The sequence below is a fragment of the Aedes albopictus genome, chromosome 1 (genome assembly GCF_035046485.1).
Source record: "Aedes albopictus strain Foshan chromosome 1, AalbF5, whole genome shotgun sequence".
Taxonomy (NCBI): Eukaryota; Metazoa; Arthropoda; class Insecta; order Diptera; family Culicidae; genus Aedes; species Aedes albopictus.
Window position 1 is genome coordinate 296,449,548 of NC_085136.1, and position 14,337 is coordinate 296,463,884.

General features: G+C 36.7%; 1 protein-coding gene across 1 annotated transcript; it reads right to left on the reverse strand.

Moving 5' to 3' along the window:
- Positions 1 to 194: 194 nt before the first annotated feature.
- Positions 195 to 12,406, reverse strand: LOC115267375 (uncharacterized). The gene is made up of 2 exons (XM_062849649.1): positions 11,395 to 12,406; positions 195 to 808 (listed from the first exon to the last, which is right to left on the reverse strand). Exons 1-2 carry the CDS (start codon positions 11,822 to 11,824, stop codon positions 450 to 452), a joined length of 789 nt encoding a protein of 262 aa, XP_062705633.1. The 5' UTR covers positions 11,825 to 12,406; the 3' UTR covers positions 195 to 449.
- Between the last annotated feature and the right edge of the window lie 1,931 nt (positions 12,407 to 14,337).

The following is a 14,337-nucleotide window of genomic DNA, read 5'->3' on the forward strand; positions in this document are numbered from 1 at the left end:
GTGCATACATAACTATATTGAATTTATGAACTAAACCAATATTATGATTAGAGCAGAAAAGCTGAAAACTATACACAGAGTTGGATGCTAGAAGGCTTCCAAAGGCTTGAAGATGAAAGAAGACAGAATCAAAAATCAAGAATTAGGAAAAATTAAGAAGTAGGAAAAAATAAGGAAAAATAAACCAGAAAGGAGAATACATCAAGAACCATAAATTAAGAATCAATAAGCAAACAGTGAGAAACAAAAAAGCAAGAGGTCAGAAGCAAAAAACAAAATAAAGCATGTTCAGTAAGTAATTCGTTTATTTAGAAGCGTCTGTCTTTTTATAATAAATAACAATAAATAAATAAATAACCAATTTCAACTATTGGTTTTCAGTAATTCTCAACACTAACAAATGTCGTTTCAGCCTCTATTTCACCGGACCCCACCCGTCGTCCCCTCGTTTATTCATGCTTCTCCTCCTCAGTCCATCCTCGGTAGGGCGCCAAACTCGGCGAGCGTCGTCGTCGTCGTCGTTGAACGGCCGAGGAATCCACCCGGTCGTAATGGTCTCCTCCGTAGCCACCATCCAGCACCTGGATATCGGCGTCGTAGTTCTGGCGTCCCTTGTTGTCACCGCCTCCATCGGCCAGTTTCTTCAGCCCGATCACGCCAGCCATCACCAGGGCCATCATCGAAACGCCGAGGGCCTTCATGGCCAGCGCTGCCACAGCACCGAATCCGAGCGCTCCCAGCATTTTGCTCATCATCACCTTCATCAGCAGGATCATTCCGAGGCCTCCCTTGTCCTTTTTGCGGGCTTCTGTGGATGGTAGAAGGGAAGGAAAAAAACGGTGTAAGTGGAATATTGGATAGTGGTAAGTTTGAGCTAGGCCCATATAGCCACAGCTGTGAAGGTGTGGAAATTCAGCATGCCATGTTGAGGGTGACGGGTTCGATTTCCGGTCGGTCCAGGAAATTTTCGTAGAGGAAATTTCTTTAACTTCCTTGGAGTATGTATAGAGTTTCTTCGTACCAGCCATATGATATACATCTGCAAGGAGTCATTGACAGAGAAGATCTCAGGAAGTACTCATAGAACACTAAACTGAGAAGCAGGATTTGTCCCAGTGGGGACACTGCCAAGAAGAAGAAGATTCTGCAAAACCATGGAGAAGTTTTTGATACTGTATCTGGAAAATATTTAAAAAACATATTTAACAGAACTCCTTCAAAGTTCGTTAATACATTGCAATAAGGATAGTTACACCCTAAGACCTTTCTTGCAGGGATGCCTATTGCAACTAATTAAGTAGTTTTAGATTTTGAAATGGTTCCAATACATTCCACGATTCATAAAGGATTGATTTGATTGATTTAGCTTTATTATAGAGACTTTTAGCCCATGGCTGGTTAGTCTCTCTCAAAAAGGAGATATGGTGTCTTTTACCCATCACACTCGTGTATGAATTGTCGAAGACGTTTCTTGAGCTTAAGGCGAAACTGGAAGCATTTCCTCACTTTTTGGTTTAGGATTTTTTTTTTAATAACGAAGCAATATTTTCAAAATCGGTTTTCGTTCGGTTTGCACATGTAGAGTATGGATCAAGGCATCTTCTGATTTTTTTTGTAGTGGAAAATGTTTTTCGTTTTTACAAAAACCATTATTGAACAAAATTTCACAAAAAAATGGTTTCTGAAAAAATGGAACACATTTTCCACCTCAAAAAAATTCAGAAGATACCTTGATCCATACTCTACATGTGTACGAAAACCGATTTTGAAAATATTGCTTCGTTATTTAATAAAAAATCAAAAACCGCAAAAAAATGTGAAAATGTTTCCAGTTTCGCCTTAAGATGCATTGAAATTAAAGCTGCCCTTTCTCCAGGAACTATTTTGTGATTTTTCTATATTTGATTCTAGATAATTTATTATAGGATCTTAATTTGTTGGAAAGGTTTTTTTTTTTTAACTGTAGAAGTGGAGCTGCAAGTCTTTCAAAAATTTCAGTAAGAAGCTTCTCAGCAAATCTCGAATGCTTCTGAAATTTCTCGAGGCATTCGATTTTGTCCAGTTTACACTTATAATTTGAAATTATATCACTGTCCCTTTTTTTGTTCAGTGAAACAAGGATCGTCCCAAATATACATATTTTTTCAAAATTTTCTGAGCGTATAGTGGAGTTTTTTTTATTGGAATTCTGTTTTTTTTCAGGACTTCTTATGCTTCAGCTTTTTATTCTTCTCTTTCTTATTATTGAAAGTAAAGATTTCATGTGCCTTTTAAAAGTTCGGAAATAGTTGCTTGTCGACTGTGGCTATTAAAACTGAGAAACGTGATCTCCTCGGCCTTTGCTGTCTTACAGAGCATCCAACGGAGAACAACCACAAAACTGTTTGGCTGGCTGCTACGTGTGCCATCTGTAAAACGATGTACACAAACTATGCCATGAAGAGCATTACGGTACATGTACCAGAAAACGTAGCTTCTGTTAATAATAGGTTGTGTAAGAAATCATTTGCCAATGGATTGCCAAGAAATGGACATTTCGTGCAAAAGTAAGAAAACTTAATTCTTGAAAAGTGGAAATTGAAAGTGAAATTTAAAAAAGAAACAAAAATTAAATGTTTTATTTATCGTTAAATAATGCTCTTTTTCTTTTAGTAAAACCTATTTTTACTGAAAAAAATGGTTACGCGATCTTTTTTTAAGCATTTAGCATGGAGTAATAATTGAAGAACTTGAGAGAACTTAAAAATATCATGACATTAGGAATGATAAACACAACATGGCGAAAGAAATTTGAAAAAATATTGCAATAATTCAATTTATTAAAAAAAAAACAAAATAAAGTATATTTACATTTTTTGAAACAGTCTGCATTACCAGCAAGAGAATCTTGTACCGAGTAGGTCAAGCAGTTATTCCATGAGCTACTACGAATAATAAATAAAATACAATCCAGATAATGCTATATTCATATAAGTGCTAAAATATAAAAAAAAACACTAGTGTCTATACCCGCGAAAGACATCAGAACATTTGCGTATCAGATTGGCTTCAAATTTCAAAAATTCCAATTTTCATCCCTTCGGTTGGGTTATCTCTGCAAACACATTGAATAGTTATTAGTAACATTGCGCAAGTTTAAAACACCTCTGCCTTGAAATTTGTTTGATTCCTCGATTGAATATTCATAAGATTTATTATATAGTACAACAATAATTTGGGTTTATGACGGAGAAATATGACTTTGAGAAATGTTTATGTTTTTATCTCGAGACCTTCAGCTTTGCTTCCCTTTCTATGTGGATGTCGAAAGTGGGATTCGCTCCCAGGTCCGAGGCATGAAGGTCACAAGAGTTACAGGGTGTCTACTCATAGCTCAAAATAAAATTCCCTGAGTTTTCCAGGTTTTTCCAGATGAAATTTTGAAAGTTTATTATTAAAAAAATAACCCAAATTTTCTAAAAATTTCTTCGTCATGAGGAATTTATGCCGGCCAAATTGCCTGAAACTTGATCATATTCAGCTTGGTTGGGAAGGATTTGATGCCAACTCTGAGTTCAACAGGTTTTAAAAAAAAACCCCATGACGAAGAGAACAAAACTGCCGAAAATACGCAAGTTCCCCTACTCTTCAAAAATTCTTTCAAGATTTCTGAGCATAATTCCTGGAATTTCTTCCATAGTTTCTTCCTGGCTTTCCGCAGGATTCTTTTGAACGAGATACCTGTTTGAGTACGTCTCGATATTTCTTGCAAAGGTTTTCCGATATACTTCTAGAGATTCTCGCTGGGAGAAACTTTGAATAGTTTTGAATGGATCTTCAGGAGGATCCATTCAAAACTATTCAAAGTTTCTTCAAGAATGTCATTGGTTGAACCTCGCAGCCATCCGATTAGAGTCCGGGTGGATGAGGGTTCGATTCCCGCTCCGAGCGATAACATTTTTCACGAGAATAGCTTCTTATCCGTAGCCACTCCGTGCTAAGTTTCGTTCAATCGGTATAGCCGTCGGCTGAAGCCAGTGTCCATGTCTTTTTTAGTAGGACAGCTATCCATAAACTATTGGATTTTTACCGAGAGTTTTCCGATATTCCACTTGTTTTCCTCGCGGAACTTTGTCCGCAGCTGCTTTCAGGATTCCATGAGGTTTTCACAATTCCTCCTTGGATGTCCTTAATATTTCTTCTCGGGATTACTATAACCTAGAACTTTTTTCGAGTTGTCTCATTTTTTTTCAGGTCTTTCCTGAAGTACCTGTCGAGATTTCTTCAATAACACTTTGCGGAGTTTCTCGCAAGATTTTATTTGAGTTCCCTCGAATATTTCTCCATGAATTTCCTATAAGGTATTTCGTCAGTTATCTCAGGAGACGTTCTGAAGAAAACCCGTTGAAGAATCTCTGCAATTACTTTGGAAGAAATCCTTAAAGGAATATCCAGAATATCGGGACAATTTCTGGTAAAGATTCCGGGAAGAATTTTGGGAAATATATAATGCACAAAATATCTGTAAAAACTCTGCACTGCAAGAAATCCGGCACAGCTGCAAGAAACAGCCTAGCTCTGAAAGAATGCAAGAGAATAATTCAATGAGAAATATCAACAACAACTCGTGTGGAAAAAAATCTTAGGAGAAAATCCAGGGTAAATTAAGAAAAACTCTGAGAGACATCTCATGACCAACATCGGAAGGAATCTTCTGAAAAAAGTTTCAGGAGATACTCCGAGAAAAGTCTCAGGTAAAACTTCAAAATAAACCTCGCGAAAACTTTTAACAAATTCCTGTAGGGACCAGGAAGAACATCTCGAAGAAAGCCCAAAGCAATGGTTTGAAGATATCACAGGAAAAAATGAAAGAAATCTCTTGAGAAACTCTTGCAGTAAATTCGTGAAAACTGCTTCAGAAACCCTTAGAGGAACTTTTGTAAAAACCCCAGGAATAACTCCTTTAGCAACTCTGAAAGACATTTTGTGAAGATCTTCTGGAGAAGTCCCAAGAGGAACACCGGAAGGAATCGGGTAAAATGTCCGTGAGGAATGCCGAAAGAAATTCCACGATTTATCCCGACAGATATTCTTATAGAGTATTCGGGATAAATTCTGGTAGAAATCCCACGAAGATTTCTTTGAGCATAATACTGGATGAACACTGGGAAGATATAGCATCTCCGTGAAAAACTCCAGAAGAAATCGGTTGGAATTCAGGAATCCTGGCAGGAATCCGGAAGTATACCTTTCCGGAAAAAAATCAAAAAGGAATACCAAGAAAAATAGCGTCAAAAATGCGGAAGGAATTGTATAAGAAATCCTGCGGGACATTCCAGGAGATATTTTTAAAGAAGTTCCAGAAAGAAATTCTGACGGAATTTCTGGAAAAAATCCTTGTAGCGAAATTCCTATATGGATTTTTACTACCCGGTTCATTCGACCCTTTTTTATCGGAGTAAAATGTCACCCTGAGTTAACCAAGACACTAGGACCACTCTCCTAGGATTCAATTTAATTGAACATGGAAGATGATAACTTTTGTGCCTGTCAGCCTCGACAACTGGTGTATGTTAAGGTGTACCAAGTATTCTTAAAAATCGATTGAATATATGCATAGACACGTTGAGAACCATTAAGATGTCACTCCTTGATAATTTAGGACTTCAAAATATTTTAAGGGTGTATGTAAAAAAAACCATATCCTAGAAGTGAGTATTTTCTAGAACGTTTTGATAATATCTCATCAATGTTGAAGTTTTTATTAATACATTTAATTTTCTTAAAATATTACAGGAGTATTGGAAATAAATTGAATAAATGGACGAAGTCTTGAATGACGTTTACACCTTTTGGAATTATTCTGAAGTTCTGGATTAATATGAGCCTATATAATACTCCAATTTGTATTCTTGTTCTGAATGTCATTTTGCGTTATCTTGAATCAATGTAAACATGTTTTGAGCAAAAATTTTGTTTTATTCACGATTTTCGTAATTTTGTTTTTTTTTTTATTTTCATAAATTTAGAACATTTATTTTTCGTGAAGTTTCCAGAATACATTTTTTCAGTTCAATTAATTTGTAAGTTGCCAGGGCCCGTGGCGTAGTGGCTAAACGTTCACATCATAAGTGGATGATCATGGGCTCGATCCCAGCCTCGACACTTACCATTTTTCGTCAGTTGCTCTTCCCCTGACACCCGATCCCCAATCGGACTGGAAAAGGAACAAGGGCCACACGTCAACATCTTCGTTCTCATAATTCTACCATGGACAGAGTAGAAAAGTGACAGCAGTGCAAATGTAACCAGTTCGATATAGTAGAATTAGAATAGAATACGTTTAGGCACTGCACAAAGTGAAGTGCAGCTGCAAATTGGAATTACTCACGCAGTGCCTTGGTGGACAAAAGTGCTGTAAAATTATGATAAGTGGTTGAATAATTAAAAAGTGGAACAAACCACATAAAAAAGTGTATGGTTATTTTTATAGAGTGCTAATGTGGTTTCAAATAATTCAAAAATTATCTCGACTCTAAGCAATAGAGCACACACTAAAATGTTTATAGTGAACCCACCTTTAGGTGGGATTGGGATTTGTTAAGAGTCAACTTTCTCAGCAATGAGAATATTGCATTCGAGAAATAAAGGGAATACATATAAGTATATGAACGTTATGTTTCAAATAAGCCAAAAATAATTATAATTGAATTATAGATGACGAAGATATCACCAAATCACTTTTCCATGTTTTACAAAAATGACCCCAAACTTTTGGCTGATACATCATATTGAGGGTCGACCCCAAACTTTTGGTCGATGACATCAAGAGTTAATTTACTTAATAACTTTTTTCCTAGATTTTTTTTAGTCAAGTTTGGCAAAAAGCAGTTGAAAGCTAATAGAAAATAGGTTATATTTCCGCTCTCATCATAAAATTTCGTTGATCCAATTTGCAGCGACACTGCCGTGAATTTATATTAACTTTTTAGAAAAATTGCCAAATCTAAATTGAGTTTAAATAAGGGCGAAAGTATTAAGAACGAGTTCTCTTCATCGAATCTCTCTTCTTCAAATTAAAGTGATAAGATGCAAGTATGGTTGCACTTTTTGGTCATAAAACGCTAGGTTGCGATGCATTCTAGCGTCTAAGCGTAAAAAAGTTCAATTGAAGTTGCATCTTGCCACTTTAATTTGCAAAAGAAGGAGCCAACGAAGAGAAATCGATCATCTTAGTTTCGCCCTTATTTAAACTTAATCTAGAAATTTGGGTTAAGTTTACGTACAAATATTTTTGTAAAAGTTTCACATAAATCATGTTCAAAGTAACTTTGACTTATTATTTTTTGAATGAGACCTAGGGTTTTGAAATCGGACGCAAATTGGCGGAGTTATGGACCTAAAAAATACATGGTTTTTTAAGGGATAGACCCCAAAGTTTTGATCGGGAGTGTATATAAGGATCCACAATATACACAAATATAAAGAAGTGTCTTGTATGGACAAATTTGACCATTTATTAAAAAAGACATAGCGTTAGCGTAGTTACGGTGTACTTCGTAGATTAGATACTTACAACATTCATGTACCTTTTGCTAATCTTGTTCAGATTGCTTTTCGGAACAAGGCCGGGGAGTTAACTTTGCTCCAATCTTATGCAAGAATACCAAAAGCACAAATGTCATTATTCCCGGCCACGCCCATATTTACCGTAACTTGGGATAGGGGAAGGAAATGTTAATGTAGCACTTATTTAAGAGGCCTCCGACTCAGTGACACTCCCATAAGTACTACGGAGTGGGTGGTTGGGAGATGTATTATGTAGGTCAAGGATTCGCCTGAAAAGCTGGCGATGGACCTACGTCATTGGTTGTTTACTTGGTTGAAATTTAATTCAAAAAGTCTTTACTTTACTTAGTTGAAATTTAATCCAGAAAGCCGGCAATCAAAGAGATTTTTTTCTATTTATCGCTTAAATAATTATGTTTCTGCTCAGTGAGAGGCCCAAGCAGAACCGATCCCTCCAGGGTCATCGGAAGATTACAATAAATGTTTGAAACGCGTGAAAAAAAGAAAAAAATTAGTTGGCAATCCGAGAAAAAAAAGCCTCAATTCTATTTATTGTATAAATAAGTATGCTTCGGTTTATTCAGGGTCATCGGAACTTTGCAATAATTGTTTAAAACGCGAGGAACTACAAACTCGCCAAGTATCGCGACTTTCGGAGTTGCACTATATCGATTTTCTATGGAATGGCTGTATAATAACCTAAATGCCATGTCATTCATTGGCTCGGTAGCTGAGTTGGTAACGCACTTGTCTAACATACTGGTCGTGAGTTCAAATCTCACCAGAGCTATGGACTTTTTTTAATAATTTTACAAATAATATGTACAAATATACGTTGATTTAATTGAAAATCGAAATTGATCACACGTATTAAGGACCCATGTAGCCGATGCGGTATGTACACGAATGACCAATGACTATGCTAAGGGCGACATCCACGATTCCCGGTAGGCCTAGAAACTTTTCGTAAATGAAACTTTCTTGACTTTGGCAGATCTTCATGCCTGCCATACAATATACAAACATCCCAAATAATAACCGTGAAAATGCTCATAGAACTAGAAGCAGAGTAGCAGGCTTTGCCAAAAATAAGTGTTGTATCCTGTCTCGCATCGCGTTATATCAAACAAGTAACAAAGTTATGGTATTTTAAAAATAACTTCCTACAATTTTTTTCAAGAAATTTGTTACGCCTTAACCCTCGAGTGATCGCGCTGTTGTGTTTTGTACAACACGTAGAAAATTCTAACTTTTTGTATTCAGCATTAGTGTGGTGCTGGCGGTGACCAACCACGCGAGTACGGAAGGTTAAAAAAATAAACAAGAAACTTTATATTTCCATAGAATCCAATCGTTCCCGCATAAATAAATTCAGAACATTGCTGAAGGAATATTTTGAAGGCGTCGAAGGTCTCAATAAATTATCTTTTTGTAGAAAACCATCCAGGGATTCTTTCAATTATTTTTTCAAAGATTCTTAGTTGCCAGGATTTCTTCCATGATTGTGCTCAATACTTTTTCTAGGAATTATGTCAATTTTTTTTACAGATTCATGGAGAGATTTCTTTTCAGAAATCACTTTACGGATTACTCCAGAAATTTTCCCAGAAATTATTCCTGAAACTTCTCCGAACTTCCGTATTGCAAAGCGTCTAGGTTTGCTTCCAAGGATTCCTAGAATTCTTTCAAGTTTACTACCAAGATCTCTCCAAGAATCTTCACAATGATTTTTTAATCAATTTCTTAAAAAAACATAAACGAATTTCCGGAGAGATCGGTTGAAGATTTTTTATAATCCAAAAAAATTGAGAAATCCTTGACAGCATTCATAGAAAGTGTTCCAGGAGAAATGTATGGCAATGTTTTTGGATTGTCTCCAAAAGAGTTTCTGGCAAAATCTGTGACAGAATTCTTTTGAGAAATTTGTTCCTGAAGAAATTCTTGAGAAATCTAAGAGAGAGAAACCCCGGAGAAGTCAATGGACCCTTTTTTATTTTGCGAAGGTCTTTGAAAGCATAGCATCTCTCAAAGTATTCCTGAAGAGGTTTTCCGAATCATTGAACAACTCATTCAAATACTTCCCATAGAAATCATTAGAAGAGCTTCTACAGAATTAATTGGAATCAATTATGAAAAATTCTTAGAATGTTTTCCATTTATATTTTGGGATTTTTTTTTGGAAAAAATCGAGATTTACCTTGAAGATTCTTTCCAATGAAAAATTTCATATACCGTCAAATGGGGTAACTTGCAACACTTTTCGACTTTGAAGCAATATCATTGAAAATCTAAACATTTGAAACATCCTGTGAAGCATCGTGTACGCTAATTACCCCGAGTAGAATACTATGCTGCACTTGGTTTACCAAAATACGTTGCCACCTAATCAGGAGGTGCGAAATACATGATTGTTGCAAGTTGCCCCATCTGTGGGGTAACTTGCAACATAGGATATAAAGCGAAGTTAGCTATCATTAAACAGCACTAACATTCTAGTATTTAGTTGTATTGTAAATTTTTGATGTTATGCATGAAACATACCATGAAAAGATGTACACTAATCAATTGACATTAATTTTTTATGAAAGGATTGATAGTTATAGCAAGCGAGTGTATATCTTTTAGCAACAGGTCTCACGTCCCTCAAACACAAAATATATATGATTCTCGTGACTGAGCACTCATTACAAAATGACAACAATGATTATTGTCATTTCTTGAAAATGTAGAGTGAGTTATCTTCAAGTAGCCTTCAGTTTGAAGTGGTGTTTGGCAATTTCAGCTAAATTAACATGATTGAAACACACCTATTCTACTTTGTAAATGTCAAACTCGCTAATTTGGGTATTAAACTGAAATAATTTACTCCATCTAGGTTCAGAATTGATGTTGGTGATTGCTTTACAGAGTTCATAAACAAAAAATGAATTTTTAACATGATGAAACATGAATGAAACTTCAAAATGTGGTATTTCCTCACAATGCAATGTGACCTTCAAACGTGCAAAAAAAAAAATGTAAAAAAATGAACTGTCATTTAAAAATTAACGCGTTACGTAATCAATAAATGATCCATTTCGGTTATTTCTGTCAAATATATCGTGAAATAAAGATAAATAATAGAAGGTTTCGTCAAATTCAACTGTTGCAAGTTACCCCATAGTGGTTGTCGAATATAATAATGATTTTTTGCATTACTTAGTCGATAAGTTTCTCAAACTTTTATCGTTTAGATAAGCTTACTATTAGGTACCCTAACTGCAAGCAAGGTCATCAGACTTATCGCACTTACCATAAGGGAGAGGTCAAGCACGATTTTCATACTTGTTTTCATGGCATAAAATGAGCAATCCGTTTTAACAGTGTAGCTAAACCATAAACAAAGAAACAAAGCCAATTTTTATACTAAATCGATCTTTGATACACATAATCACTATAACCGAAATAGTAGGGCATCCTAGATTTCATTATTATTAGAAAATGCTTCACATTTAGTGTATGTCATCGTGTTGCAAGTTACACCGCTGTTGCAAGTAACCCCGTTTGACGGTACAATATGAATTAAAAATCCTTCAATGGTTATTTCTGTTAAAGCCCAAACAGGAAATTCTAAAGAAATTCTTAGCTAATAGTTCTGAATGCCGCCAAGAAATTTTTCAGATTTTTTTTAGTTTATGCCGTTATGCTCCATCGGTGCAGTGTGGAACACTCCCAAACAAACGATACATAAGCAGTACACAAATAGAATTGGCCTTTCACAACTTTTCCAATTACAACGGCAAATCACAATTCCAATTGAAAATTAAACACCTCTTTTCCTCAATTACCCATTCCTGTATCACGTACCTGCCATTTCGCCTAGCATATCATCCTGGACATTTCGCACCATCGATCCGATCGCATTCTGGAAGTTACTTTTACGCGCCAACTCGCCGAAGTTAATTTTCATCTCGTGGCTGCTCAGATACCGAGCGATGCGCCCCAACACACTCGAATCCTCCTTATCGGTGTACGACCGAGCGCCCTCGGGCTCGTTGCTGTCCACCGGTGCCTCAACAATATCCACACCCGGGAACAGTTGCAGCGACTTTTCACTGGACAACCGCTTCAACCCACTTTGCACCATCTTGGACCCGAAACAGGAAACGGAACTTTTCGCACCGGCACATTCTTTGAACACATCCAGCGATTTCACCGGGAGAGCTGCCCCGATCAGCAAGAACACCAACGCCACCAACAGCGAAGACGACGACGATTGCACACTGGAACGCTGCATTTTGGTGGATTCTCGGTTCTTCGAGCTCTTTCTCTCCGTTTTTAACAACTGTAAACAGCGCGTTTTGATGATGATGATGATGGTACGGGGGGAAACACCGGGTCCGGAACTGTTTCTTGTTCGAGCACAACTGACGCAGATGGTGATCAGGTGCGAACAATTTATACAGATAGGGCATAATTTTCGCACATCGATCAACAATTTCCCCACATGAGCGAACACAACCAACAATCGCGCCCCATACGGGGTCCGTCCATCCGACGGACCGATCCACTGACCGGCGGGGCAGGGTCCCGCCCGGGCCAGAAAGAAAAATTTGGCACTCTGCAGCAAATTAGAAAACACTTGGTTACATGAGTCGCGCAATTGGGCGATTTTGGGTGTGGCAGCGGTTCTCCATTTGTGGGATTGAGGGGTGCTGGGAGGATGTACTAATGGGTCCAATCCGAACTTGTATGATACTTCGTACGAATTTCACCGATTTGTGTGATTGAGCTTGATCGAAAGTTAAGTGCAATGGACAAATCTGATCCCAACGGGTAGATGTAGGGCCTATATTTCGGTTTAGTGTTCTATGATCACTTCTTACTGATTTTATCTGGTCTAGTCACACGAAACAACACAAGAAAATCTATGCCAAATTTTGAGGACTCCTCCAAGAGTTCGAACAAGAATTATTACATGAATCCAATAAAAAAATCTTTAATTATTCATCAAGAACTCCTCCAGTCCATCTTTCAGAGATTCCTTCATAAATCCTTTGAAAGATATTATCAACAATTGTTCCAACCCCAAGCATTATTTTCAATGACGTTTTCTTATAGATGTTTAAAGAAGTTTTTCCAAAAAAAAAAAAATATCCAGACATTCCACCAAGAATCCCCAGAAGATTTTTTTTTTCAAAAATGACTGCAGAAGCTCCTTCATTTTCAGAAATGTTTTTACACATTTCCGCACTTAAATTCCCACTGGAATTCCACCCAAAAAAAAAAAACGTTCGAGCACTTGTTTTTCAAAGCAGTTTCCAGAAGTTTGTAGGAACTCCTGCACGAGTTTTTCGAGAAAATATCCATGAACCTCGGGGAGTTCTTTCAAAGCTTCCTATAGAAAGTTTACTTTTGAGAAAGTTCTTGTTAAGATTTTTCCAGAAATTTCCCCACAAATGCTCTAGGAATTCCTTCTATGTTTCATACTGAAAATTCTCCAGGATTTCTACCAAGGATGCCCAATATTCAGGTATACTTCCAAAGATTCTTCATAGAACTATTGGGTGTTATTAAGGAATTTCTGAAGAAATTGATGAAACAATTGTTTGAGAAGTCTTTTAACCGTTCAGGACGCGCGCCGTCATCACAATTACTACACTACCCTACCATAAAACCTTACTCGTCGTATACAGCGCGAGCGCGATGCTGTTTTAGGATCACGCTCGCCTTTACTGAATGGTAAAATTAATCGCGGAGAAGTCTGAAAAAATCGTGAAGAGTTTCTTGAAAGTGCTCGAGAAGGATTGCTTGGAAGTATTTTCGGGAAATCCTCGAAAGAATTCCTGGTGAAATCTTTGCAAGTATTGATTTGGGAATCATTAGAAGATCTTCGTCATAAGTCCTTGACAAAACTTTTGATTAAAATATCGGAAGATTTTCTAGAGGAATCTTTAATGCAGAAACCTAGGCACCGATATTCGGAAAAATATTCTGAAAGAATAATAGGGGGATTCACTAAACAGCGTAAACTGATTAAACTGATTAAACGTCGTGATCACCAAGGCAATCTTTGATTATTTCATTCGGCAAACCCGGCTTTCCCGGCAAACTTTGTCTTGCCGTCCGTCTTGTGGTGGTTTGACAACTGTTGTGTTTAAAATAACACCGCACTCTAGATTGGTTTCATCTCGATCGTGTTGATCTCCTTCCCAGCTCATGAAAAATCAGTACTTTATCAATTTTCTCGCTTTTCTAGTTGATTTTCGTAACTTTTTGTACATATAAACACAGCCACCATGAATACGAACCGAACCGTGCAAGAATCATGCTGATTGGTTCATCCGTTCTTGAGTTTTGTTGCCTCAAAGGAACTTCAAACTCATTTTTATATATATAGATTAACTCCTAAACTACAAAGGGTCCAAAATAAGTCGGAAGTCCAACTTTGATAAGGCATTTCTCGGCCGTTTTTCAACCGATTTCAAAACTTTTTTTTGCGATGGAACCGGACAGGTTTCAAGATCATCGTCCATTTAAGAAAATATAAAATAGATGCGTCTACCCAAAGTTATTAAGCAAAAGGCACTTCCTAGTTTTTTTGAGAGCGCATTTTTTGCGCACATTGATCAATAAAACAAAATTTAAAGCAATGACATATGGTTTTTTCGACTCTAAATCATGCGTACAGCTGGAGTGAACATGTTTATGCAAAATTAGTGATTTTTCAATACACTGATATTTTATCTTACTCAAAAAACTACTAAAATACCCTATTTTTCACATAAAATAAGCAATAAATCAAAATTT